The 24,556-nt window shown below is 57.2% G+C and overlaps 1 protein-coding gene across 1 annotated transcript; it reads left to right on the forward strand.

The window, feature by feature from the left end:
* Nucleotides 1-826: 826 nt before the first annotated feature.
* Nucleotides 827-24,307, forward strand: USP7 (ubiquitin specific peptidase 7 (herpes virus-associated)). Its single transcript, XM_012731902.1, has 30 exons — nucleotides 827-928; nucleotides 5,570-5,768; nucleotides 7,130-7,268; nucleotides 7,824-7,912; nucleotides 9,531-9,639; nucleotides 10,448-10,578; nucleotides 10,996-11,050; nucleotides 11,990-12,070; nucleotides 12,145-12,235; nucleotides 13,092-13,174; nucleotides 13,937-14,046; nucleotides 15,244-15,400; nucleotides 16,322-16,466; nucleotides 16,709-16,839; nucleotides 17,449-17,583; nucleotides 17,812-17,913; nucleotides 18,028-18,133; nucleotides 18,674-18,766; nucleotides 18,857-18,924; nucleotides 19,163-19,263; nucleotides 19,870-20,023; nucleotides 20,412-20,479; nucleotides 20,834-20,942; nucleotides 21,025-21,102; nucleotides 21,758-21,858; nucleotides 22,312-22,411; nucleotides 23,088-23,207; nucleotides 23,288-23,359; nucleotides 23,432-23,522; nucleotides 23,711-24,307. The coding sequence occupies exons 1-30, from the start codon at nucleotides 886-888 to the stop codon at nucleotides 23,815-23,817; spliced, it is 3,168 nt and encodes a 1,055-aa protein (XP_012587356.1). The 5' UTR covers nucleotides 827-885; the 3' UTR covers nucleotides 23,818-24,307.
* Nucleotides 24,308-24,556: the final 249 nt, after the last annotated feature.

A 24,556-nucleotide genomic window follows, 5' to 3' on the forward strand; every position in this document is an offset into this window, starting at 1 on the left:
TCCTGGCTTTTGATGGTTTTATGCTTTATGCAGCAATTGTGCTCTTTGTTTTGAAGCACTGACATGTGTCTGCAGAGAAAAGTTAAGAGGTATACTGATTTGTCATGCTTAGTAAAAAAAGTTTCCCTAAGATTGTTTCAGTGAATAGGTAAATAAATCTCAAAATAGATATCACTGTAAATGAAGTTGATTATTGTATGGTATAGTATGTATTCAAATTCCATTTAGCATTTAGAAAGCAAAAATTCATTGTTCAATGCTTTTTGGGATAGATTTGAGCACAATTAGAATGTATTAGTGACTGGTAGTTATCAAAAAATACAAATGTGGGCTTTCCTGGTGGCACAAGGGGTTAAGTCTCAGCACTATGAAGCTGTCAGTATCTACTGTAGCCTGAGTCTAGTCCCCTACACGGTGCAGGAGACCTCTCCTTTCTCTCCCGCTGCTCCCTACTTGGTCTCTGGTGAATACTCAGCCCTACCCCCATGTTATATGGCCTACACTCCAGTTCTTATATGCATAAAGTCTTAAAAATATCTGAAGGCATGGATAGCTTCAAACCTTGTACACAATTTGATTTTTAAATTGGAGTGAGAAATGAACAGCTAAATAGGAACAGTAACAATATACTCACTTTACTGTTTACATAATTAAAGTTAAGCAAATACGGTCTCTTTATGTATGTATGTAGTGTTTTAGCACCAGTGATTGAAGGATAACTGAAACTGGGAGGGAAACTGCGGAGCTGGGGGTGAGCGCTCACTGTAATCTAAGCCATAAGCCATGAAGGTAAAAACTGGAATTTCTTTGCTTTCTTTTAAAGCTGGAGATACAGATGATCCACCAAGAATTGCTCAAAACCCTGTTATCAACGGGAATGTAGCCATGAGCGATGGCCATAACAACACAGAGGAAGATATGGAGGATGGTGAGTGCAATGGCTGCTTCCCTACTTGGGCAGACAGCTTTCAGACCCAGACTGCCACCGTGCATGCTTCTGAACCCCTTAAGAGCAGCTAGTTTTCAGAAGGTTGCGTCTGAGGAAAACGTAGGTAGCTGTTTGATTTTGAACTTTAAGATTGCCCTCAGATTTCAAGGTAAGGTGATTGGCCCGGCTGCAGCCAGAAGGTAAATACGGAGCTGGTGGCGAGTGGGTGTTTCCTCAGGCCTACCCTTTGCAGCCACTGTTGGCTTCGGAGCCGGTCTACTGCCCCTTCGGGTTTGCAGCAGGACACGTTCGTCACCGGAGCTCGGCTTGCCATTGCGTCCTCTGGTGGGACATCACATCAGTTGTCTGAGCTGATGACTCCTCTTACTCCCCTTGGGTGTGAAAGTAATTCGACCTTTGGGCTTCTTTCTCCTCCACTGACTTTTGGTCTGTAGCTTCTATGTGGAAAAGTGTATGCACGGGCATTTTGTGCCTAGGGAATCACCTTCTTTGTAGGCTGTTTCTTCTTCCCAATAATTTCTCAGGTCACACGACCTGAGCTCTTACAAGGTCCAGACTGAAGTGTGAGACGGCAGTGTAGCGGCTGCAGCCACGTCATGTAGCCCTGGAGTCTTGCTGTGTAATATGAAACCGTGTTCTGTCAAAAGCATACCCATCCATCCTCACGAGGGTTGTGTCCTTCCCAGGGGAGTAACGGGGCAGTTGAAAGAGACCATCAGCCACGGGCTGCACCGCCAGAAGGACTGCTGTTCAGACCTCCTGCCAAAAGTGGAGCCTCCATGAGAAACTGCAGCCGTAGCTGAGAGTTTTCTCACAGTGCGGCTTTCCCCTGGCAGCTGGCTGAGGCAATATCTGAGGAAGGTAAAGAGGCGCGGTCTGAACCCCGCTGCTTCGTTACCTGTGGAGTGTACTGTCCACACAGACCCAGGGCCACTGTGGGTGTGGTCTCTGGTTGCTGGGCTCTTGGTTAAGTTTTAGGGGCCCGAGATGCCAAAAGTGACTCCGTGCAGTTGGGGAGGCGAAGCAGGTCTGAGATGCCAGGTGTGAGTTGGGCCTGTTGGACATGTTTGTGGGTCCACCCAACCTGACCACCCCCAGCTCTTTCTCGAGAAAGCTCCATGCTGATCTTCCCATGGAAGCTTTTAGGGCAAGGTCTCGGGGAGCGGTAGGTGTGCAGCAGCAACTCGCCCTGTCGCCACGGGGCTGTGGTGGCCCCCTCGCCCCAGCAACCAAGTATGTCTTAAGATGTTGCCACCTGTCTCATGGTGTGCAGGAAATAATCCCTCTCCTGTGAGCCACATTTTACTAAATTAGTCATAGAAAGTAGTGGTGCCCGATTGTAGAATCGGGTGGTGACCTCTTGGCTTGCCGGGGGAGGGGGCAGCTATGAGAAGCATGTGTGGCCCCCAGGAGTGTGTTCTTCCGCTTGGACATTGGGGGCCTTTTCTAAGGCCTGGAGCATGGCACTGTGGGAAAACCTTTCCCACTTGATGGCAAGGGCGGAGGGAGCAGCTCTGCTTCCAGGAACAGAGGTCTGAGAAGAGGGCAGCCTGTTCTGGGGTGCGGAGTGTCGCGCCCTCGGGGCTGAGAAGTGTGGGCCGCTGGCCCGGCCACACTGCGTGACTCGGGCATCGTGCAGCGTCACGCTGACGCCTGACACGTTCACTCCCCAGGGCTCTGGGCTTTAGGCTTCCCTTTACTGAACCTGCTTTTTAACAGCTTCAGCAGGCCGACACCGGGGAGCGCTGAGGTGGAGTTTCTGTGACGAGCTGCGCGGGCCCATTCATCAGGGACGTTTCCGTGCCGCGGTTCAGACAGCGACCTGGATCACGAAAGTGTCCAGGCGGGAGCTTAAAGACCTTGCATGTATAAAGAAATCTTTAAAAAAAAAAACAAAAGGAACCCAAGGAAAAAAATTCAACCAAAGTTTCCGAATTTAAAAAAAAACCCAAAAGTATCTTTTCTTCCTCTACTTTTTCATGCAAGGAAGGCCAGGCTGGCACACAGGCTTCTGTCGTGTGCACATAAGGCTGGCGTGCAAGTGGGCATGGTGGGGCCCAGCGCTGCTGCCCCTCTGGGCGTCAGAGTGCTGACAGAAGGTTGTGGTGGCTACAGTTGGCACAACCTCAGTCTCCTGTTCTTGAAGTAGAAAGATATGGGGCGCAATGAAATGAATGCTGGCTAATGACAGTGGCACCTGGCAGGGAGTCGCAGATAAAATTCTCGAGATGTGGTGTGGCCTTTGTGATTCTAGTTGCAGTACTTACTAGCAAAGCAATCTTTAAAAAAAATTTGACGTAACACAGAAATTTCAGAAATAACAGAAGACGCTGTGCGCTGTTTCTCGGGCAGAGAGAGACATGGATCAGGCTCATGCAGTTCTCACGGACGGTAGTCAGGGCGGCATTTTGGTGGCCTTTTTAATGATAGAAAAGCTGGGGGACAGGCTGTAGGTTGGGGGTGAGAGGATTCCACAGAGACGGAGTGGGGAGCAGAACAGGTGAATCCACTGACACACCGCTGAGGGGAGCAGTGGGGAGCCAGGAGAGGTTGGCTGCGCCCTGGGGTCCCTCCCTGGCTGGTGATCGCGCTCGTGCTACGGCGGTGCTGAGACTTTACCAGGAGGGCCTTTCGGTGTTGTGATGCAGCCTTTCCACCATTGAATTAGTGTGGAGAGTTCTGAGGCAGAGATCCACATTTTTAGTCCCATGAATCTCATGTTCGACCTCTTGATCAGCTTATTCTGGAAGGTGGTTTCTGGCGTGCTCACTGAGTGCCGGTGCCAGGCACACAGCACCTCTCGTCTCCAGGGCCTTCCCATCCAGACTGCCAGACTGAGTTCCACTGCTCTCTGGGCCCATTTTATGTTTAATGATTAATTGAGGAATTTGATGAAAGCGTGGGGGAATTTTATCACATCTTTTGTATGTATAAACATCTAATCCTGTGAAGAGCGTGGTCGTATCTGAAAGTGAAATGGGCCAGCTGTCAGAGACCGGGGCCTACCAGGCTTCACGGTGCATGGAGGCGGGGCGGGGGGGCGGGCCGGGGCGCAGCGCAGTCCTGACGCGGCCGTGTGGTGCTCAGTGCCCACCGGTCTTGGGCCTGAAGTCCCCTGTGGCGAGCTCGTGCTCCTGCCCTGGGAAGTGGGGATAAGTGCGTGTCCTGCTGTCCTGCAGTGCCCGCTGCAGGGTCAGATGCTGCTCTTGGGGGTCACTTGTGCGTGGCCCATCTGCCAAACTGTTCTGGACGCCATTGCAAACACGTTGCTTGCCTTCTGGTAGACCTTCGCCTCTTGAGGCGACTCAGGGAGGCCCTGCTGGGAGAGGCTCAGCCAGCGCGCAGTGCTCCTCCCTCTGCGCCACACAGCTCCGTGCCCTGGAGCGGCTGTGTGCGTGCCCGCGAGGCGGAGGGCGGGCACAGCCACACAGGCACTTGGTGGCTCCTTCTCTGGTAAACACCACCGCCCTCTCATGAGGACCGATGGACATGTTTTCTCAAGAACAGATACAGAAAGCCATGAGCTCCAGCCGTTTTCTAGACACTAGAAAGTCTGTTTCAGCCTGGGGTGTATTCGTGAAGTTCGGAGACTGGAGAGAGAAGAAAGAACATCGTAGTGGGTGAAGGTGCTCTTCTCCTCTGCCCCGCAGTCTCATCTGTGCTTCTGGGGTCAGAATAGCACGAATTTCCCCCCTCCAGTTCTGCTGGCCATGGCTCCTCCGCGTGTGTCCTGGGTCCCCTCCAGTCCCCCCGCAAAGTGGGGGGCTGCGAGAGCGTCTAGAAAACCCACTGCCGGCGGCCTTGCTGCTGCAGCTGGACCCGTTCTGTGTGGGTCCCAGAGTCAGGACAGGTGGGAGGGCGCCCGTGGGGAGTGTGGGCAGAGTGGACAGCGGCACCGGGCCAGCGGACCCGCGGTGCCACTTGCGCGGGAGAGTCACTGGCACCATCAAACGTGACTTGCAGTGAGGTTCAGGGGCACCGCGCTGCTCAGTGCTGCCACTTTGCTTCTCGCCGTGGTAAGGTCACGCACACAGCTCACGCTGTCCATGTTGGAAAGGGCCCAGCTTCTCTTTAAAACTTGCTCCCTTTAGGGAGTCCAGTCTGGTGAGTCACAGAACGTTGCACTAATCCCATTGACGTTTGTTTTCAGGCTAACTTCCTAGCGGTCTTCTGGCCTCCGAGTGGCGCTGCTCTGGGCGGGGCGTGGCTGCCCCCCCACACCAGACCTCTGCCCACTCCCCTCCTGCAGATGCAGCCTGAGTCTCAAGCCTTTTTCCCTCCACAAGTCCTTTCCTTGAAAAGATGGCACGTGAGCTGTTGGGCTCTCTCCCTCGAGTCTCCACTGGTGAAGGGGCGCTTGGGAATTAGCGCGAGCGGGAGAGCTCGTCCCACCCCGAGCTCTTGACTCAGGAGCGAAGCCACTGACTGTTGTCAGCCCTCAGTTCTGGGTTTCTTTTGGAGGGGTCTGTTCACACATGAACTTTCACCTCACGGTTGTTGGTTTTTAGGGAAACTTTTCCGACTGTGCCGCTTAGCTTGTGGCGCTGTAGACGAGCTTACCCGGGTCTGGCAGCCCCGCCTCCCAGGGCGGGCTCTGACTGACAAGGTGTTTTCTTGCAGACACGAGTTGGCGCTCCGAGGCCACCTTCCAGTTCACTGTCGAGCGCTTCAGCAGACTGAGTGAGTCGGTCCTTAGCCCTCCGTGTTTTGTGCGAAATCTGCCATGGAAGATTATGGTGATGCCACGCTTTTATCCAGACAGACCACACCAAAAAAGCGTAGGATTCTTTCTCCAGTGCAATGCTGAATCTGACTCCACGTAAGACGGTTTAAATGATGCGATTACAATCCACAAATAGTTGCGGTGCATTAATCGGAAGTCACGTTTGAGTGGCCTCTGTAAATTTTGCCTTTCTTTTTGGATTTCCTTGCTGCCTCCACATAACTCTTTGATTTCAAATTAAATACATTCCCTCTTTAAAACTCACTAGTAGGTAATGATAGCCAAACCATAAAGTTGTCTATTTTTCTTGAAATGAAAAGCCGAAGTTCCTGTGGTAGAAGCAAGCAGCCCTGGCGCGCACACCGGGGCCCGCGCAGACTGGCTGGCCGTGGCGTGGGTGGCCGCGGCCGGAGGCGCTGTGTCCTCAGGCCCCGCTGTGTGCTGGCCGACTCCCGGGGAGGACAGTGGACAGGCTCTGTACATGTAACTTCTGAAAGAGAGTTACGCAAGTATCTTGAAGTTTGGGGGAATGTTTTTTCCCCAGTGAAACCCAGTTATCAGAGGCATGATGTTTTCTGCTTACTGATGTAACTCCAGACTCTGACTCGCCCCTTAATCTGTCCCTGGTCCCGATTGACCTTCACCAGAAGCTCAGGTGACAGGTTGTGTAAAGGGACCTGGAAACACCTGTGCAACCTGGCCAACCTGCCTGCCTCCGACGTGCTCCCGGGCCCTGGCTGCACTCTCTGGGCACCAGGGACCACATCCAGCTTCAGAAATGTGGTGGTCTTCAGAGTGCGGCCAGGGCTGGCCACCACCGAGCTCTTTCTGTGTTCCCGTCGTGATCCGCTTCAGCGTCCACTTGCGTAGTCTAATAGACAGTTCTCGCCTTCACGGTGGGTTGGGGAAACTGAGCTCCCCACACCTGGTGTCATCCTGCACAGGCAGAAGGTACGCTGCCCAGGGCCTGCCAGCCCCTCGCTTCAGCCGGGGTCCCCTTTCACTGCGGACCTTTAGTGGGGGGCAGCGGGATAGCGTTATGGTTTGTAAAGGCGCTAAAACACCGATCCAAAGGCCCTTTGTGGGCTGCCCCGCACTGGCCTGCATCCGCCAGCATCTGCACGAGGCCAGGGCCAGGGCACCTCGAGCGCCGGCGAGGCCACTGTCAGGCGCGGGCTGGTCGTGCGTTCCACTGGCCAGCACTAGCCTGCCGTCAGGACCGTGGTCCCCGGGTCCTCGACCAGTGCTCAGAGCGTAGAAACTATGTTTTGTAGCTGCTAGCAAAAAAAGAAAAAAAGCCGCGAGCTCTCCACTCTGGGCCAGGCACGTGGAGGGCGCCCGGCCCGGGGGAAGCCAGGAAACAGCGCAGATGCCCCTCTGCGTGCTGGTGTTGGTGTCTGTAAACCTGTGTCCGCAGCAGTCAGTGCCCAGAGAGCTTAGATCATTGTCTTTGACAGGTCGTGGTCTTGTCACGCGCAAGCCGTGCTCAAGATAATAAATTACAGAGATGATGAGAAGTCATTCAGCCGCCGAATTAGCCATTTGTTCTTCCATAAAGAAAACGATTGGGGATTTTCCAATTTTATGGCCTGGAGCGTAAGTAATCTTGTATTTGGTCCGCATGGCATTCTTGTTCCCCTCCTCCTCTCACTCTTCGGACCCCGGGGCTGCCTCTTCTGAGGGGTCGGGGCCTGTGGGGAGACTTGGCCACCAGTTTGAGCAGCTGTTGGGCCCCAGCCCCGCTCTGCCAGCCATGGGAGTTCATAGCCTTCCCGGTGGGCCAGCTTTCCCCAGGAGGAGCGATGCTGGCTCCCAGGCCTTTCCCAGGCCGCCTCCTGCCTCCTGCCTGCGAGCACTCCCAGGGAGGCTCGCTCAGGCTGCCGGGCTGGGGGGCTGAGGCGAGCTCCTCTTGCAGGCCCTGCTGGAGGAGCAGGCGCACCTCCTCCCCTCCACGCTGCCGCCTGAGCCCCAGCCTCTCCCAGAGGAGCTCGCAGTGACGGCAGGATGTAGTGGCATTTTAGTCTGAAGTTCAGGGAACTAGGGTAGTTCTCAATGAAGTGAGTATTTTCTTCTTAGGCAGTTCCTGAATATTCCCTTTTACAAAAAACATTGAGTTGATCTGACTGACACAGATATTCTCATTTTTTATAGGAAGTGACCGATCCTGAGAAGGGATTTATAGATGATGATAAAGTTACTTTTGAAGTCTTTGTACAGGCAGATGCTCCCCATGGAGTTGCGTAAGTTTTTCTTTAATTGGGTGCTATTGACAAAGGTCCTGTGCTGGGCTGCGAGAAGCACTCACTCCGGACAGATGGGGCACCCGGGGTCTGTGCGCTCCTGGCTCGCGGGCTCAGGGCCTCTGTGCAGCCTTGCGCACACCTGTGCTGAGCAGCATCCACCCGGGATCTGCCGGGGCGCAGCTAGGCCCAGGCGCCCTTGGGATCTGTCTGCAGGGCACCGCGGGTGGGCAGACCTCTGGGGCCAGGCTGAGCGGTGACAGAGGGACACGTCTCTCTTGATTTTGAATGGGGGGAGGGGTGGGGGCCCAGGCGGGCCTGCTCTGCTGCCGGACACTGGATTCTGGAGCTGGGGGGGTGTTTGGCCTGGTGGGAATTGGGGGCGTGTTTGGGGTAGGGAGTGGAGACATGCAGCACGTCTGGGCTGGGCAGAGCAGGCGGGGAGCAGGCGCAGGCGTGTCGGCCAGCAGGCCGCTGGCGGGCCCCCGGGTTCCCCTGCTGTGTGCGGGTTGTGGGTGCTCGGCAGTGGACACCCAGCCTCACTTGCTGTCCCCCAGAGCTGGCAGCAGCCCTACTCTGGCCAGAGGGCCTGGCTAACCTGGGGCAGGTGTGTGGAGAGCAGAAGGGCGGCCAGGCCCTGAGGACTCGCGCGCAAAGCGGTTATGTCTCTATTTAGATTTGTGTGGTTTCTCTCCCTACCCCATTTTTAAAGCCTGCTGTTTATGATCCCATGGCTTTAACTAAAAAGCTCTATCAGACTTTGTAGTCTTCATAGTCAAGACATTTCCTGGTTCAGTATTAACTTGTCAGACAGTGGGAGCAGAACAGGCAGATGGACTGAAATCCATTGCTGAGGGGAGCAGCGGGGAGGCAGGAGAGGTCTGCCGCGCCCTGTGGGTCACTCCCTGGCGGGGAGATGGAACTTGTGCTGCAGGGGCTGGTGGTGGCTTCAGAGTGCTGAGACTTAATCCCTTTTGCCACGAGGGAAGCTTCAATTACGGTTTTTTGGTTTTGTTTTTTTTTCAAGGGCTGGCTGTTATTGAGGATTCTTACCAATTTTAAAAATTATTTACATCGTGCATTTTCACCAGAGCCAATTAGCGCCCTTGAGTGTATTTGCCAGGCCCCAGGCCACATTCCCAGGGGCCACAGGGCGCAGTCCTCTCCCCCTGGGCTTGTGCGCTGGGGGTGCTTGTCCTTGTTCACGACTCCAAATCCAGTGCAGAGGGGAAGGGCTGGAGGCGAGGGGCTCTGCTTTCCAGGGGCAGTCTCTTACTTCCCATTAGTATGTGGGGTGTTGTGGGGGGCCTTTCCCCTAACCCACCAGACCAAAGTGGAATCAATAGGAAAGACTAGCTTCGGAGTCTGAGGTAAAACCTGCCAGGCTCTCATACGCGCCTGTCTGTTCCTGTGTGTGTGGCTCAGCAGAAAAGGCGCATTGCACAGTCCGCTGTCGAGGTTTCCTTGGTGCCCGGCAGCGCGGGTTGCCAGCCTGGCGGGTCAGGATGGCGGGAGAGGGGCTGTGCACGCAGGCAGGTGTCGGCCGCCATGCTCCGATCACACAGGAGCAAGGAGCCATCCTGTGCGGTTTTCCCTCAACCTCAAACTGATCTTGTAGGTGGGATTCAAAGAAGCACACGGGCTATGTCGGTTTAAAGAATCAGGGAGCGACTTGTTACATGAACAGCCTGCTGCAGACTTTATTTTTCACAAATCAACTGCGAAAGGTAAATGGATGGTATTTCTCTCCCTCGACCTTCCACCCGCCCCTTTCTGTCACGTGTTCAGGGCCAGGCTTTGCCGGGCCACAGCGAGCTGCTCAGAAAGGGCCCTCCTGTGACTCTGGACTCCCTGGCCTCGGGCAGCCAGGACTCAGTGCTGGGATGGTGACTGCAGCGGTCAGCCTTGACCTGAATTGTTCCAGACATAATGAAGGCTTAAAAAAATGACATGAGCCATCAGCAGCAACGTTTGAAGTGTTACATCAGAATGATGAGTTGAAAGAGCCTTGGCTGTGAAGTCTTCGTTTTCATTCCTTGTAGCAAGAGCTTGCTTCTCAGAGCTCGCGCAGAGTAGCGCCCCCGCCCTGCGCGGCTGCCGCTCGGCTCCCGGAACAGCGCCCCGCAGTGAGGGGGGCAGGAGCCGCTGCCCCCCTGCCGCGCCTCAGCAGCCCGCTGGCCTCTGTGCTGCTGCGCTCGCGGCCAGGCCGCTCTTGCTGCCCGAGAGGGGTTGGGTGGCTGGACATGGCCGCTTCAGTCAGTTGCAGCTCTGGCAAATCTTACATTTGACAGCAGTGTTGGCTTAAAAATACTGCTTGGGCAGTGTAATGAGAGCAGTTCTCTTGGACGGTGAGCTACAGACAGTTGCTACAATACTTTATTTTCCAGTTTGTCTCTAAAGACTCCCATGGCTTAAAGCAAACCTTGGCTCACACGCTGGGATAGGTGAACACCATAGTCACCGCCGTCCCGCTGGGCGGGCAGCGGTGAGGCTCTCCCTGGGATTCCATCTTTATTTCTGAATCAATTCTTTTAGGCTGTGTACATGATGCCAACAGAGGGCGATGACTCCTCCAAAAGCGTCCCCTTAGCCTTACAGAGAGTGTTCTACGAGTTACAGCACAGCGATAAGCCCGTGGGAACCAAGAAACTGACCAAGTCTTTCGGGTAGGTACCTGCCCGCGTGTGCCCGGAGTGGACCACGGGGAGTGGACGCGGCCTTGGCAGCTGCTGGCTGTGGGGTGCTGGCCGCGTCCCGTCCTGCCGCACCTCTCTGGAAATAGCAGCTCTGCTTTGGCGCTTTGCTAAGGTCCTAATTTACCACTGAGAAGTTTTACTTCCCAAAAAAAGGACGCGTGTAACTGTCAAACACCGCCTCCCCTTGCAGTAAGATTTCGGACGTTTTTGACCGTTTTGTTGTCCTGTTAAAGCTCCAGGTTATCTTGGAATTGTAACCTCCAAATGTAAATTGCAGAGAAATGGCTAGTTATTCACAGTACAGTTTTGTGTTTTTCCACCTACGTTGCTTTTTAGTTGACATTAATTTGAAAGTCGAAATATAAATGTCCATTTCATCTTTCTAAGGTGGGAGACTTTAGATAGCTTCATGCAACATGATGTTCAAGAGCTGTGTCGGGTGGTAAGTTCCAAACTATAAATGTTTCCTACTTTACATTTACTATTTCGAAGCACTGTCAGAAGCTGTTTTACCGAGGAAGACCTTAGGCCGACTCGCGTCACTGTGACTAGACACGCCCGTCTTGGTGCGGGGTAGGAGCAGGCTAGAGCTAGGATGGACTGTCTGTCTGGACAGCCAGGGAGGATGAAAGAAAGGAAAGTACCCGAGAGGTGCACGCGAGGGGAAGCTTGAGTTTCGGTAGCATCGCTTCGTTACGTCTACCCAGCTGTTGATCAAAGGGGCCACAGGTGACACAGGGAGCTCTCCTAACTCCATTAGGAGCAGAGGTTCAGGTAGCTTGCGGACCCCCTTTACACAGAGGTGTGTGGGCGACTCCCCAGACCTGTCTAGTTACTAGCAGACCACCGTCCTTGCAGTTGTGATGAAAGATGTGCGTACACGTACACACACGTACACACACGTGCACACACAGTGGCGATTCAAGGTGATTGGCTGGGCAAGGTGTGTTTTCTTTTTTGCAGCACTAGCTGGATTGAATCCAGTTCATTAAATATCCATGGACAAACCAGTCAATCCTGTTGACAGGCTCAACCTCATTAATCTCTTGGTGTGGACCAATACGAGTTAAGTTTAGTGATCAATTTACATGCTTTTCCACAGAGGTAAAATGAATATAAAAAATGCTTCTAAAGGCACTACAGATTACTAATTCATTCCAAAGGCTGTGTAAAAGGGTTAATCTCAACTGTTGCATGTAGATATTTTTGTAAATATCCAAGCAAGGAAGAAGAATTTGTATGTTTTTGATAATTGCATGCCAAAGGTCATAATATTTAATAGTTTAGCATTTCTTTGAGCATTGAAATTTCCTTGTCAAGTTTCAAATGACTTGAAATGTCTAGAATAAAGCTTTCTTAAAGCCGCAATCTTCTCTTTCAGTTGCTGGATAACGTGGAAAACAAGATGAAGGGCACGTGCGTGGAAGGCACCATCCCCAAGCTGTTCCGAGGCAAGATGGTGGTATGTGACGCTCGGGGCGGGTGGTGGAGCGCCCCAAGGCCCGCCCGCCCGGCTCAGCGCCCGCCCTGTTTCAGTCCTACATCCAGTGTAAGGAAGTGGACTACCGCTCCGACAGGAGAGAAGATTACTATGACATCCAGCTGAGTATAAAAGGAAAGAAAAACAGTAAGTTCTGCTCTGCAGTGGCGCGGTCGGGGTCCTTCCCTGGGGCTTGAGGGTCTGTGTGCCCAGGGATCTGCTGAAGCGGAGCAGGAGACCAGACATCCCCAGTGCGTTCGGTGGACCCCTCCCGGGCAGGGCGCTCTCGCAGGCCCCGCCTCTCCTCTGACACCTGCTGGGCTTCTGATTGTTTTGTAGTTTTAAATGTTTCTGTGTAAGAACAGCGGAGGTGTGGTCAGTCTCGCTCCTGTGCTCAGCCTGGCCCCCTGTGAGTCCTTCTTAGCGCAGGGGCCACTGGCTCTATCGCCTTGTTGCACTGTAGTATTTTTATTGCTGAGATTACCGTGTCTTCGCAGAGCCCTTCTCTGGGGGGGGGGGGGCTGTGGTTTGGGTTGAGGAGTCGGGGAGGGCGCCCTGACCACCCTGTGCACGCCCGGTATCCGCGCGGCCTGCGGTCAGCGCTCTCGCCCACGCTGGGCCCCTGCCGCCCGCTCGCCCCAGCTCACTGACGAAGTTGTGGCGTTGAAAGCGAGCACGCACGTGGGAAAGACCCCCTCACCCAGTCCGTGAACACCCGGCCCCGCCTCTGAGCCTCGGCCGCCGGGCGGCTCTTCCCGGTCTGGGTGGCTGTGGTTCTGCCACGCATTACTGGCCCAAACTGGCACTTTCCTGCTATTTGGTTCTGTTGGGGTTGCTTAGACGTGGGCCCCTGCGGGGCCGCCTGTCGCCCCGGTGTCCCGGGAGCCCTTGCTGCTCCTCCGCGCCTGCAAGGCGGGGCGCACCGATGGCCTCCGCCGCGAGTCATCGGGTCGCCCTCGGCGCCAGGCAGCGCGGGTTGACTTTCCTCCTCTTTTTCTTTAAGTCTTTGAGTCTTTCGTGGACTATGTGGCAGTAGAGCAGCTGGACGGCGACAATAAGTACGACGCTGGGGAGCACGGCCTGCAGGTACCCGGGGGCCTCGCCGGCCCCACCATGCACCCTTCTTGGCACAACTGTCGGTTCAAGGGCCTCCGGCCTCCTCGCCTGCCACTGGTATTCAGAACTTACAAGGATTTCGTTCCTCACCAGGCTCCTCTGTCTCAGAGAGCTCTGGGCGTGTTGCCGCCGTCATGGCTGTTTCCTAGGTGTTTAGTGACGTGGTGCTGCCTGCAGTGACCACTCCTCACTCACCTCGCCACACCCCCACTGCTGGACTGGGAGAGTCCAGAGGAGGGTTTGTCACGCAGGGTGTGGTAGCAGTTCTGTTCATGGCACCCCAGATACCGACCCAGACAGGACCTTTGCTAGGCCCCAGATGGCGCCTCTATTTCCCCACCAAAATCCTTACTGGGCGGCAGAAACACTATTACTGTCCAGGCAAATTAATTTAGCGTTTCTTTCTTTCTCTCTCCCTCTCCTTCCCTCCCTCCCTCCCTCTCTCCCTCTCTCTCGCTCTCTCCCTCCCTCCCTCTCCCCCCCTACAGAACTGGGGTACAGGCCACAGGTGCAGGGGGGTGAGAGGATACATCAGAGGCAGAGTGGGGAGCAGAACAGGCAGATGGACAAAGCACACTGCTGAGGGGGGTCAGGAGAGGTCTGCCGCGCCCTGTGGGTCACCTCTGGGGCTGGGGTTGAGCTCACGCTGAAGTGGCTGCGGCTTACTTACTATCGGGCCGAGGAGGGCCCGAAAGTTGCGTTTCTAAGTAGTGTTTCTTCTTTGTCGCTCAGGAAGCAGAGAAAGGAGTGAAATTTCTGACGTTGCCACCAGTGTTGCACCTACAGCTGATGAGGTTCATGTACGACCCTCAGACGGACCAAAACATCAAGATCAACGACAGGTGAGCGGTTGCGGGCCGGGCCCTGAGGGCGGGTCCACGCTCTGCTAGTCTCTGGCTGCTCAGTGTCGCCTCTGATTCACTCAAGTTTGCATCCTGCCTGGCTGTGGGCACTGTGGTGGGAAGGGGGGGCCCAGAGGGCCGCAGCGGCTGTGCGGGTTAGGTGCCCGCAGGTGGGGCTCCTCATGCCCCCCAGGCCTGCCGGCCGTCAGTCACGTCTGGCTCGAGAGGACACGTCACCTCGGCAAGGGAATGTGATGGTAGAGCCTGTTTGTTTAAACAGGACTCGGCAGTGTTCTGTAGTCTCTAGATGTCGACTCTAGAAGGGGCCAGAATTTCGGCTGGAGTGTCCCATCCCAGGTGTCTCCCACATGCGCTCTCTCCTGTTTGCTTTGAGCTCCAGCTTGACAGGACGGAACGTGGTCAGTTGCCCTGGAAACTTGAGGGGGACAGTGGCCGCAGCCAGGGTGGTGCCGTCCGTGCCTCGTGTGAGACAGTCTCTCCCTCCCGACTGCAGCGGCGGTCTGCGGCCTGTGCTCCTGGGTCCCCGTCTTGCTTTTATTGGAGTTAGTTGCTCAGAGCACGAGGTTCCTCATGCAAGTCCAGGTCTCTGGCCTCTTTCAGGAATTGAGAGCTGTTGGCGGCTGGGCGGGGTCCCGCGCGCCGGCGTGGGCATGGGCCCTGGATGCGTGCACGCCTCCCCAGCCTCCTTCCTGCTCATGGTTTGCACCATGAAAGCGATGTTTACGGAGCCCATAGTTTAAAAACCAGTCAGGTGCAGAGGGCGTTGCAAGTCACTCTGTGGAGTTTCTTTTCCATATGTCTTTCCTCCCCAAATCTGACTTTTTACAAATTTGAGTGTTCCTCACACCTGCAGCAGCCCTTGTCCTGGGCTGTCAGAATCACCCAGAACTGCCCTTGAGTACGTGGCTGCAAACTGGCTTGCATCCTATCGTTGAACTTGCCGCTGTTAGGTACCTCACTGTTCAAGGCATTTTCTCCTATCTGGCTTTAACTCTTGTGCTAGTCGATGCAGTATTTATTTGTTCTGATAAGTGGTAGCCACCTTAGCAGTACATTGGGGTTCCTTTTCCATGTCAAGAAGCCAATAAATTAGAGGTCTAACAGATAAAGCCCAATGGTGAAATATACTGCATGTGAGTAAAACCTGGATTTTCTTTCTTTTAATGTCCTTCATAGGTTTGAGTTCCCCGAACAATTACCACTCGATGAATTTTTGCAAAAAACAGATCCTAAGGACCCTGCGAATTATATTCTTCACGCAGTCCTGGTCCATAGTGGAGATAATCATGGTGGACACTATGTGGTTTATCTTAACCCCAAAGGGGACGGCAAAGTAAGTCCTGTGCGCGCACGGCCCGAGCGGGGAGCGTGGCCATCCCGGCTGGGCAGCCTTGCGAGCCAGCCGAGGCTCCTTCCTGGCTCCGGCCCTTCATTGCTCCGGGGTGTGTTCACTGTTGATTCTAATGGGATGAAGAGTAGGTGCATGCTCGCACTCCGATGAGCCTCTGGCTGTCAGTACTGAGTGAGTGCTGGACCTGAGAAGAGTCCTTCAGTTTCGTGCGAGGCACTGATTTCCACTAAGGGTGACAAAGTGTGACCCTCCGTGGCCGGGCAGGGCAGCACGACTAGGTGTCCCTCTGCACCGCCCAGTGTGCGTGGGCTTCCCCCAGGGAGCTTGCTGCCGGGGGCCTGACGTCGGGGTGGGGTCCTGGTTACTTTGATGACCACAATATGGAATCTGAGTCTGGGCCTCTCTGGGGGTGCAGGGGTTAAAGTCTTAGTGCCATCAAGCTGTCCCCGGGCACTGCAGCCCGAGTTCGATCCCTGGCCAGGGATTGGCCCACAGGGCGCAGCAGACCTCCTTTCTCACCCTCTGCTCCCCACTCTGTCTCTGGGGAATCTTCTCACCACCCTGCACCTCTGGTCTGTACCCCAGTTCTTGTATGCATAAATACATAAAAATAAATCTTTTAACAAAAGAAGAATGTGAGTTCTACTGGCTTCTCAGTTCTGTGAAGTCAGCAGTTTCAGGGGGTTGGACCATGCGTTTCAGAGGAGCTGTAGAGCAGGTCACCGAGCTTGCCTCTGGGTCAGCAGTGGCCGCTCTCCCCGAGCGCTGAGTGGGGGAAGTCGTGATAGCTCCCTGAGAGGGGCGTGGGGCGGCCCAGCTAGGCCGGTGCCCGTCAGCTCAGGTTCTTCGCAAACTCGTGGGGCTTCAGCCCTGCCCCTCCTGTCTCGCGGCTCTCCTCTGCAGTGGTGTAAGTTTGATGACGACGTGGTGTCGAGGTGCACGAAGGAAGAGGCCATCGAGCACAACTACGGGGGCCACGACGACGACCTGTCCGTGCGGCACTGCACCAACGCCTACATGCTGGTCTACATCAGGGAGTCGAGGCTGAGTGAGTAGCCGGCTTCTGGTCGCCCCTGTCTGCCAGCCCGCTGGGGTGGGCGTCCAGACACATGTCCCTCCCGCCTCCCTCGGCCCGAGAAGCAAGCTGCGATGGGCTTTGGGCTTGATGTAGCATCGTGGTCCCGAGGGATCTTACTGTAAGAGATGCGCCTGCTTGTGATGGCGTGCAACGGAGACCTTCCACGGTGGGCCAGGCCACCAGGCAGGGGCGAACCATACATGGTCCTGCAGGTGAAGTCTTGCAAGCCGTCACCGACCACGATATTCCTCAGCAATTGGTGGAGCGACTGCAAGAGGAGAAGAGGATCGAGGCCCAGAAGCGGAAGGAGAGGCAGGAAGCCCACCTCTACATGCAAGTGCAGGTCAGCTCCGCGCCCGGGCCGGGTCTGGTCCAGGGGTCGTCAGTAAACGGGGCCGGCCCCCTCCCCTCGCGGGCAGCTCCGTGGGCGCATCTCACCCCGCGTGCTCAGGCCAGGCCCTGGCCGGCCGGGACACGCCCCAACTAAGGATAGAGACTGGTGGAGAAGTGCTTGGGTCCCCCGGAGGGCCCCGGGACAGGCAGAAGGGTGCACAGGAGAGAGGGCTGAGCCCCCGGGAGAGCAGGGCACAGCAGGTGGGGAGCAGCACGGAAGGGCCGCGTGCGGGTGTCACGGCTCACAGTCCACCCCCAGTGTCAGGAGCACAGGGAGCATTTGTTTTAGTAAGCTGACCACGGAAGAGGTGCGCTGTGCACCCCAGCTTTACGGTGTTTGGAGGCCACCCTGCGCGTAGGAGTTAGGTGGTCACATGAAAGGTGTTGTCTTTTCTGGTTTACTCCTTGGTCATCGGTCGCCGTTCTCCTTGGGTTTTCTGGGAAAGGCCATTGCCCGGGGGCTGGCTGGTTGCTTTCACATGAGTAAACCTCGTCTGGCCCAGGTGTAGAGGCTGCTCGTGCCTCCTGCAGGCTCACGTGTTGGCGTGAACATTTTCAGATAGTGGCAGAGGACCAGTTTTGTGGCCACCAAGGGAATGACATGTACGATGAAGAGAAGGTCAAGTACACGGTGTTCAAGGTGCTGAAGAACTCCTCGTTGGCGGAGTTTGTCCAGAACCTCTCCCAGACCATGGTGAGTCCGGCTTCGCCTTGCAGCCGCGCGGGACGGGGCCCCGGGCTCCCGGGCCGCTGCTGTGGGCACACGCCGCCTCCGCTCACGCCAGGCACCTTCCCGTGTCTCCTCGCCCGGCGGCTGCGGAGGGCCCGCACACCCACGGAGGTCCTGGCGGGGATGCGCCCTCCCGACGGCCGCAGAATCAAAGCCGGAGCCGACGTTCTGATTAGTCTTACCCTTGTGCAGGGATTTCCACAAGATCAGATCCGACTGTGGCCCATGCAGGCGAGGAGCAACGGCACCAAGCGGCCGGCCATGCTGGACAACGAGGCCGACGGCAGCAAGACGGTGGGTGGCGCGGCGCGGGGTGCCGTCCGGCCTGGCCCCGTGGGCGCCCCGGCCCCTCGCGCAGGTCTCACTCCTGCCTCGCCGTTAGTCTCCTCCGATCTCTCTTGGGCGCAGATGATCGAACTCAGCGACAACGAGAACCCTTGGACCATTTTCCTGGAGACCGTGGACCCGGAGCTGGCTGCTGGCGGGGCCACGCTGCCCAAGTTCGACAAGGATCGTGAGTGCCGGCCCCGCCACCTCTTTCTCTTTTCTCAATGTACTGATGCAGCCAAGAGCGGGGGCGGGGGCCAGACGTGCGGGGGTGAGCCGCCTCGCCAGAGACAGTGCGGGCACGCACAGGCAGGCGGCCTGAAACACACCGCTGGGGGAGCAGCAGGTGGGGCTCGGGACGGTCAGCTCGCTGCCTGGACAGGGCTGCCGTGGCCGCCGTCGGCCTCACAGTGCTGAGACTCAGCCCTGCGCCACGCAGCCCGGCCGCCTCACGCCCCTTGCCTGCCGCCCTGCTCGGCCAAGGGCCTTCCCGGGCGGCCTGTGAGAGGAGGGCAGTGTGGCGGAGCGGGCGCCGCGGGCTTTCCCCAGTCAGCTGGGGCTGCAGAGGCGCCGGGCAGCCCCCAGCAGCAGCTCATGCCAGGGCAGGACCTTGGGTCCCTGGGCACCCACACACTGCCTGGCGGCTGTGGGCACGCTCGGCTGCCGTCGGCGTCCCCGTCTGGCCTGCGTGTTCGGCCCTGACCCGACCTGTTCATCGACTTGGCAGATGATGTGATGTTATTCCTGAAGATGTATGATCCCAAAACTCGAAGCTTGAATTACTGTGGGCATATCTACACCCCAATATCCTGCAAAATACGTAAGTCCTCTCTGCGCTCAGCCTCGGAGTCAGTTTTGCCAAAGTCTCGGCATGTTACAGCTTTGGATTTCTTGTTTTTCTTGAACCTAGGTGACTTGCTCCCGGTTATGTGTGACAGAGCAGGATTTATCCAAGATACTAGCCTTATCCTCTATGAGGTCCGCACGGCCCCCTTTCCCTGAGTTTGTGTGTCCTTGTGGCTGGGGAGGGTGTGTTGTTGGCCCCCAGCTTGTCGATGGGTAAAGAGCAACTCGGTTGTCTTGGGTTGAGGGGCACATTAGAGGTTTGCGGTCTCTACCCCGTTGGGGCCGGCGGTGGCCTTCCTGGGACAGCGGGGCTGGCCCTGTCACCCAGCAGGCCGGGCGCGCTGTGACCATTTCATGTCTCTGACTCCAGGAAGTTAAACCGAATTTAACAGAGAGAATTCAGGACTATGACGTGTCTCTTGATAAAGCCCTGGATGAGCTGATGGACGGTGACATCATCGTGTTTCAGAAGTACGTGCTCCTGGCGGCCCGTCGCTCTGCCCTAGTGGGGCCTGGGGGAGGACGCAGTTGTCCCTCACCCAGAGGCGGGTTTAGGTGTTAGCCGGCAGCGTCCCAGGTCGTTGGCGCAAGTGGCCTCTGCGTTTTGGAGTGAGTGGTGGTGAACGTTTCATCCTTCAGTGCTCTTTTATTTCCTTAAAATATTTGCCGTGAGGTTGAGAATTGTTAGCATGGAGGCAGTCTGCAGAATTCAGAAAAGCTTTTCCTTCTCTTAACACATGAAACTCCTTAAAGTTAAGTCGGCCCGTGGCCTGTGGGTCTGGCCGTGGACTCTCGCTGCTGCACCTGCCCGGGCATGGCCTTGCTGCCCCCGGCCAGGACCCGGAGAGGTCAGAGGTCAGAGGCGCACTCCGCCCAGGGCCCGGCTCTGCCCCGGATCAGAGTGGAGCCCACAGCCCAGCTGGGCAGCGGGGTTGGGCCCCTTGTCCCTGGCTGGCTGGGAGCAAGGGAGCGCGAGCCTGGGTAATGGCCATGTGGCCAGCCTGGACGGTGCCGTTAGCTGCCCCTGGTTGCCCCCACCGTGTGCGTCAACCTGTAAATTGTTTTCTTTCTTCCCAGGGATGACCCTGAAAATGATAACAGTGAGCTGCCCACTGCAAAGGAATATTTCAGAGACCTCTACCACCGCGTGGATGTCATTTTCTGTGATAAAACAATCCCCAATGATCCTGGATTTGTGGTTACATTATCAAATAGAATGAATTATTTTCAGGTATTTCTTTGATAAGTGCTCTTTTCTCTTCAGATCCCATACCAGAAAGACCAAGTCTTTGAAAATTGCTTCTCCCAAGGCCTCTCTGCTCCCGTGTAATTCCAAAGAGCTCATGGCTTAGCCGAAACTTTGCTCCAATCCTGGCATGCCAGATGCGACCTCCACCTACCCCCACAAACAATCAGAAAACTTAAAATCTATAAACTTCACCTGTACAATGATGAGAACTTTAAAAAGTCCTCTCAGCAGACAGGCTGCTGGCGCCGGGCTCGGCCCACCCGGCAGTGCTCCCTGGGGTGGCTGCCACTCGCCTGAGCGGCCTCTGCAGTGCTGACGGTGAAGGATGCAGCAGCTTGCAGATCCTCTCTGACTTCGGCTCCCCCCTCAGGTCGCGAAGACAGTTGCACAGAGGCTGAACACCGACCCCATGTTGCTCCAGTTTTTCAAGTCTCAAGGGTAAGCCCCGCTCCCCGCGCTCCCGTGTTTGGGCTCTGCGGGCTCCCCAGCGTCTGGGAACTGGGTGCCTGGCGTTGGCTGTCTGGCCGGCGCACCAGCCCTTAGCTTCAGCCGTGGGCCTGTCACTGCTCCGGGTGCCCCAGAGCTGACGGCCTCCTCCAAGCCAGGCCGGCTTGGCTCTGCCCGAGCCTCCCCGCCGGGCCTCTCTGCTGGGTCGCCTTGCAGAAAGCCCGTGTCAGGCTCAGCCTGGGCTGGCCTCCCCGGGCGAGGCTGGCGCGAGGCTGGGGGCGTCCTGTGTGGTGCTGGTGCCCCTGGGCACGCGGGCGGTGGCTGACACTCTGCTTTCCGGAGCAGTTACAGGGACGGCCCAGGGAACCCCCTTAGGCATAATTACGAAGGCACTCTACGAGACCTCCTTCAGTTCTTCAAGCCGAGACAACCTAAGAAACTCTACTATCAGCAGGTAATGGCCACCCCTGCCCCTGGGGCCTCAGGAGGAGAGGGGCAGCGGGAGCTCGGGCGAAACCAGGCTCTTTTCTTAACAGCTGAAGATGAAAATCACAGACTTTGAGAACAGGAGGAGTTTTAAGTGTATATGGTTAAATAGCCAATTTAGGGAAGAGGTGAGTGCTTTCTTAATGATACGTATTTATATTTGTGGAGCTTGGTGGTGGTTTCTCTCTCCCTACAACTTGAACAGCAACAAGGTGAGTAGAGCAGAGAACACGCTCATGCCCCTGAGCCCGGGGGGCCGGGGCGGGTAACCAAGACCCCAGTGCCCTGCTCCGGGCAGTGAGGCCTGGGGCAGCTGCCGGGTTTCCGTGTGGTGCAGCCACTTCCCAGGCTACCACTCGGCTCGCGCTGGCCACGGCTCCAGCCACATCTGCGTGGTTCTTCTAGAAAAAGCCTCCTCCCACCTTTCCAGGTGCAGGGAGATTTGAGACACACGCCAGAAGTGACTCACCAGGTGGGCGAGCCGGGCCGCAGAGTGCTCGCCTGTGCCTTGCCTGGGGCTCGCTCCCTGCCCATGGCCCCACGCGAGCCCTGAGGGACACCGTTGTGCCAGTCACGCCTTCTGCTTTAAAGTGGCATTTCTGAGCTCGGTTTATTCTGGGGGCTGCAGACTAGGGCCCGGGGGTGGAAATGAAGACGAGAGTGGAGGCTGGCAGGCACAGTTGGGAATATCTCCTGGGTGGTTTTTGCTCTGCAAGCAAAAGCAGTTTATTATGGCCAGCCTTGTGTCTTTGCGAGTGTTTGCTTGGGCTTGTTGTTTCTCAGGAGATAACACTATACCCAGACAAGCACGGGTGTGTGCGGGACCTGCTGGAGGAGTGCAAGAAGGCCGTGGAGCTGGGGGAGAAGGCGTCAGGGAGACTCAGGCAAGTCCTGCCGAGCCGCTGCCACGGGGCAGGCTCAGGCCCTTCCAGCACGTAGGTTTGCAGTGGAGCCCCGCTCCTGGCCCGCCCCGTCGGGACGGTGAAGGCTCGTGGGCGCTGGGGACAGAGCCCCGGAGGGCTGCCGGGCTGGCACTGGAGAAGTTCCCGAGCGCGTGCTGGGTGACGCCGTACCTCTGCGCACACGGTCTCGGGTCCCGCCGCGCCTGGCCCCGCTGCAGGACCCCGCGCAGACGCGCCTCGCCACCCCCAGTAGCCCCCCGGGGCCAGTCTGCGCCGCGACGGGTGCCTGTGGGAGCGGCCCGGCCGGCCCCGCGTGCCTGCTTCTGGCACGGCGCTTTCAGAGCCAGAAGGCGGCCGCCACCGTGATGGCTCTCTAGGGACGCTCCCTTGTCTTTTTTCCAACATTCCCCCCTCGCCCCACTTGCTTTTCCTCAGGCTGCTAGAAATTGTAAGCTACAAAATTATCGGTGTGCATCAAGAAGATGAACTGTTAGAATGTTTATCTCCTGCCACGAGTAGGACGTTTCGAATAGAGGTGAGGAGCTGGTGGGGTGGGGGTGGGGGTGGGTGGGGGCGCCGAGGTTGCTGGTGCAGGGACCCCCCCCCACACACACACCCACAGGCGCCTCCCACTGCTCACATGCGGGAGGCCAGCGTGGCCCCGAGGCCCTGAGGTGGTGGGGCCGTGCCGAGACGCACAGAGAGGGAACCGGTCCTCCTGGCTGTCCTGGAGCACGCACTTGGTGCTGAGTACAGGCTTTGGGGCGGCCACCACGCCCTGCGTAGGACTCCTGCCCGTGTGGGGTTTTTTACAAATGGCCTCTGAGCCTGGGGGCCCTCCGGGTGGGGGCCGTTAAAGCTCAGCACAGCGAAGCATCCGCGGCCGCGGCCGCACGAGTCCGATCCCCACCGCGGAGGTGACCCACTGGGCGCGGCAGACCTCCTGACCTCGCTGTCTCTGGCGAATCCTCTCACCCCCCTCACCTCTGGCCTGTCCCCAGTTCTGTGTGCATCAACAAATCTTGAGAAAAGGAATTTGCACCGGGCCACCGAGCAGATGCTCCCTGGTTCGGAGCTGCTGGGGCGGCCTCCGCGCAGACCCGAGGCGCCTCCCCACAGCGCGTGGCCCCGGCCACCCGCGGAGCGTCGGGGGGCTAACGTGGCATCTGCGCGCAGTGCCCGCACTGACCCCGGTTCCACTGCGTCCCCAGGAAGTACCCCTGGATCAGGTCGACATAGACAAGGAGAACGAGATGCTGATCACCGTGGCGCATTTCCACAAGGAGGTGTTCGGGACCTTCGGGATCCCCTTCTTGCTGAGGATACACCAGGTGAGGGCCGCGCGGCTCGGGCGTCCCTCGGGGAGGGCCGCGGGCCGGGCGCGCAGGTGAGCAGCGAGGTGCCGTTGCAGGGGGAGCATTTCAGAGAAGTGATGAAGCGGATCCAGAGTCTGCTGGACATTCAGGAGAAGGAGTTCGAGAAGGTACGGGCGGGCAGGTCGGGCTGGGCAGGCCTGCCGCGGGAGGCAGGCTCGAGGGGTCCGTCTCCCTTTCAGTTTAAGTTCGCCATTGTGATGATGGGCCGACACCAGTACATCAATGAAGACGAGTACGAAGTAAACTTGAAAGACTTTGAGCCTCAGCCTGGTAAGAGCCTGCTCGCTCCCCTCAGCGCGGGTTTGCTTCGCAGCAGCTGGTGGTGAGGCGGTGGGCCGCGGCCTGGCTGCCTGCCAGGGCTCCTGTGCCCACCGCCGCGGGCCGCGGGCTCGGGGCCGGGGGCTGCGCCCGCTGACGGGGCTGGGCGCTGGTCTCAGCGGCTTCTCTCTCCCCACCAGGCAATATGTCTCATCCTCGGCCTTGGCTGGGGCTCGACCACTTCAACAAAGCCCCAAAGAGGAGTCGCTACACTTACCTTGAAAAGGCCATTAAAATCCATAACTGACTGCTCCCTGTGCGAGGCGAGGGCAGTGTGGTGCGGCCCTTTTAACAGCCAGAACTGTGGACGCGTGCGCTCAGCCGGTCTCCAGCAAGAGGATTTGCTGCTGTTAATTTTATTTTGTTGAGGCTGTTCAGTTTGGCTTCTCTGTATCTATTGACTGTCCTTTTTGAGCAAAATGAAGGTGTTTTTATAAAGCTTGGATGCCAATGAGAGTTATTTCATGGTGACCACAGGGCACGGCAGCCGTCGGCGAGCGGGGGAGGCCGCGGTGGTGGCTCGCGGGCCCGCGGGGGGGGTCTCGGACGCCTGCTCTGGTCGGCCCCAGCGGCCTGGCTGCTCCCTGGGGTCCCGGTCACCAGCCCTGCAGCTAGTAAGTCTCACGTTTAGGCTCGTCTGACGTATTTCCTTCAGTTATACTTTCAATGACCTTTTGTGCATCTGTAAAGGCAAAGCAGAGAAACTCACAACCTAATAAATAGCGCTCTTTCCTTCACTGCGTGTCCTGTCGCCCCTTCCTCGGTCCTCAGCTGCCCGGCTCTCCTGCCGCCGGCCACCACGGCCTGCAGCCACTGCAGAGCGGACGTGCCGGCCACGGTCCAGGTGGCCGGGCCGCGCGTGGGGACGCTGTCAGTGCAGACGAGGCGGCCCCGGCCTCACTGCAGGGAGGCCGCTGCTGCAGATGGGCCCTGTCCGGGCGCACCGGGAGTCTCCTGGCAGGAGGGCGCGCTTGCTAGTGGCTGGG

Source organism: Condylura cristata, unplaced genomic scaffold (genome assembly GCF_000260355.1).
Source record: "Condylura cristata isolate star-nosed mole 26May11 unplaced genomic scaffold, ConCri1.0 scaffold00032, whole genome shotgun sequence".
Lineage (NCBI taxonomy): Eukaryota > Metazoa > Chordata > Mammalia > Eulipotyphla > Talpidae > Condylura > Condylura cristata.

Bases quoted from the DNA above. Each gene is read 5' to 3' on its own strand.
- USP7 (XM_012731902.1), top strand. From the start codon at position 886: ATGAGCGATGGCCATAACAACACAGAGGAAGATATGGAGGATG. The intron at 13,175-13,936 runs GTACCCGGGGGC...TTTGTCGCTCAG, and splicing joins CTGGGGAGCACGGCCTGCAG to GAAGCAGAGAAAGGAGTGAA. The intron at 23,360-23,431 runs GTACGGGCGGGC...TCTCCCTTTCAG, and splicing joins AGGAGAAGGAGTTCGAGAAG to TTTAAGTTCGCCATTGTGAT.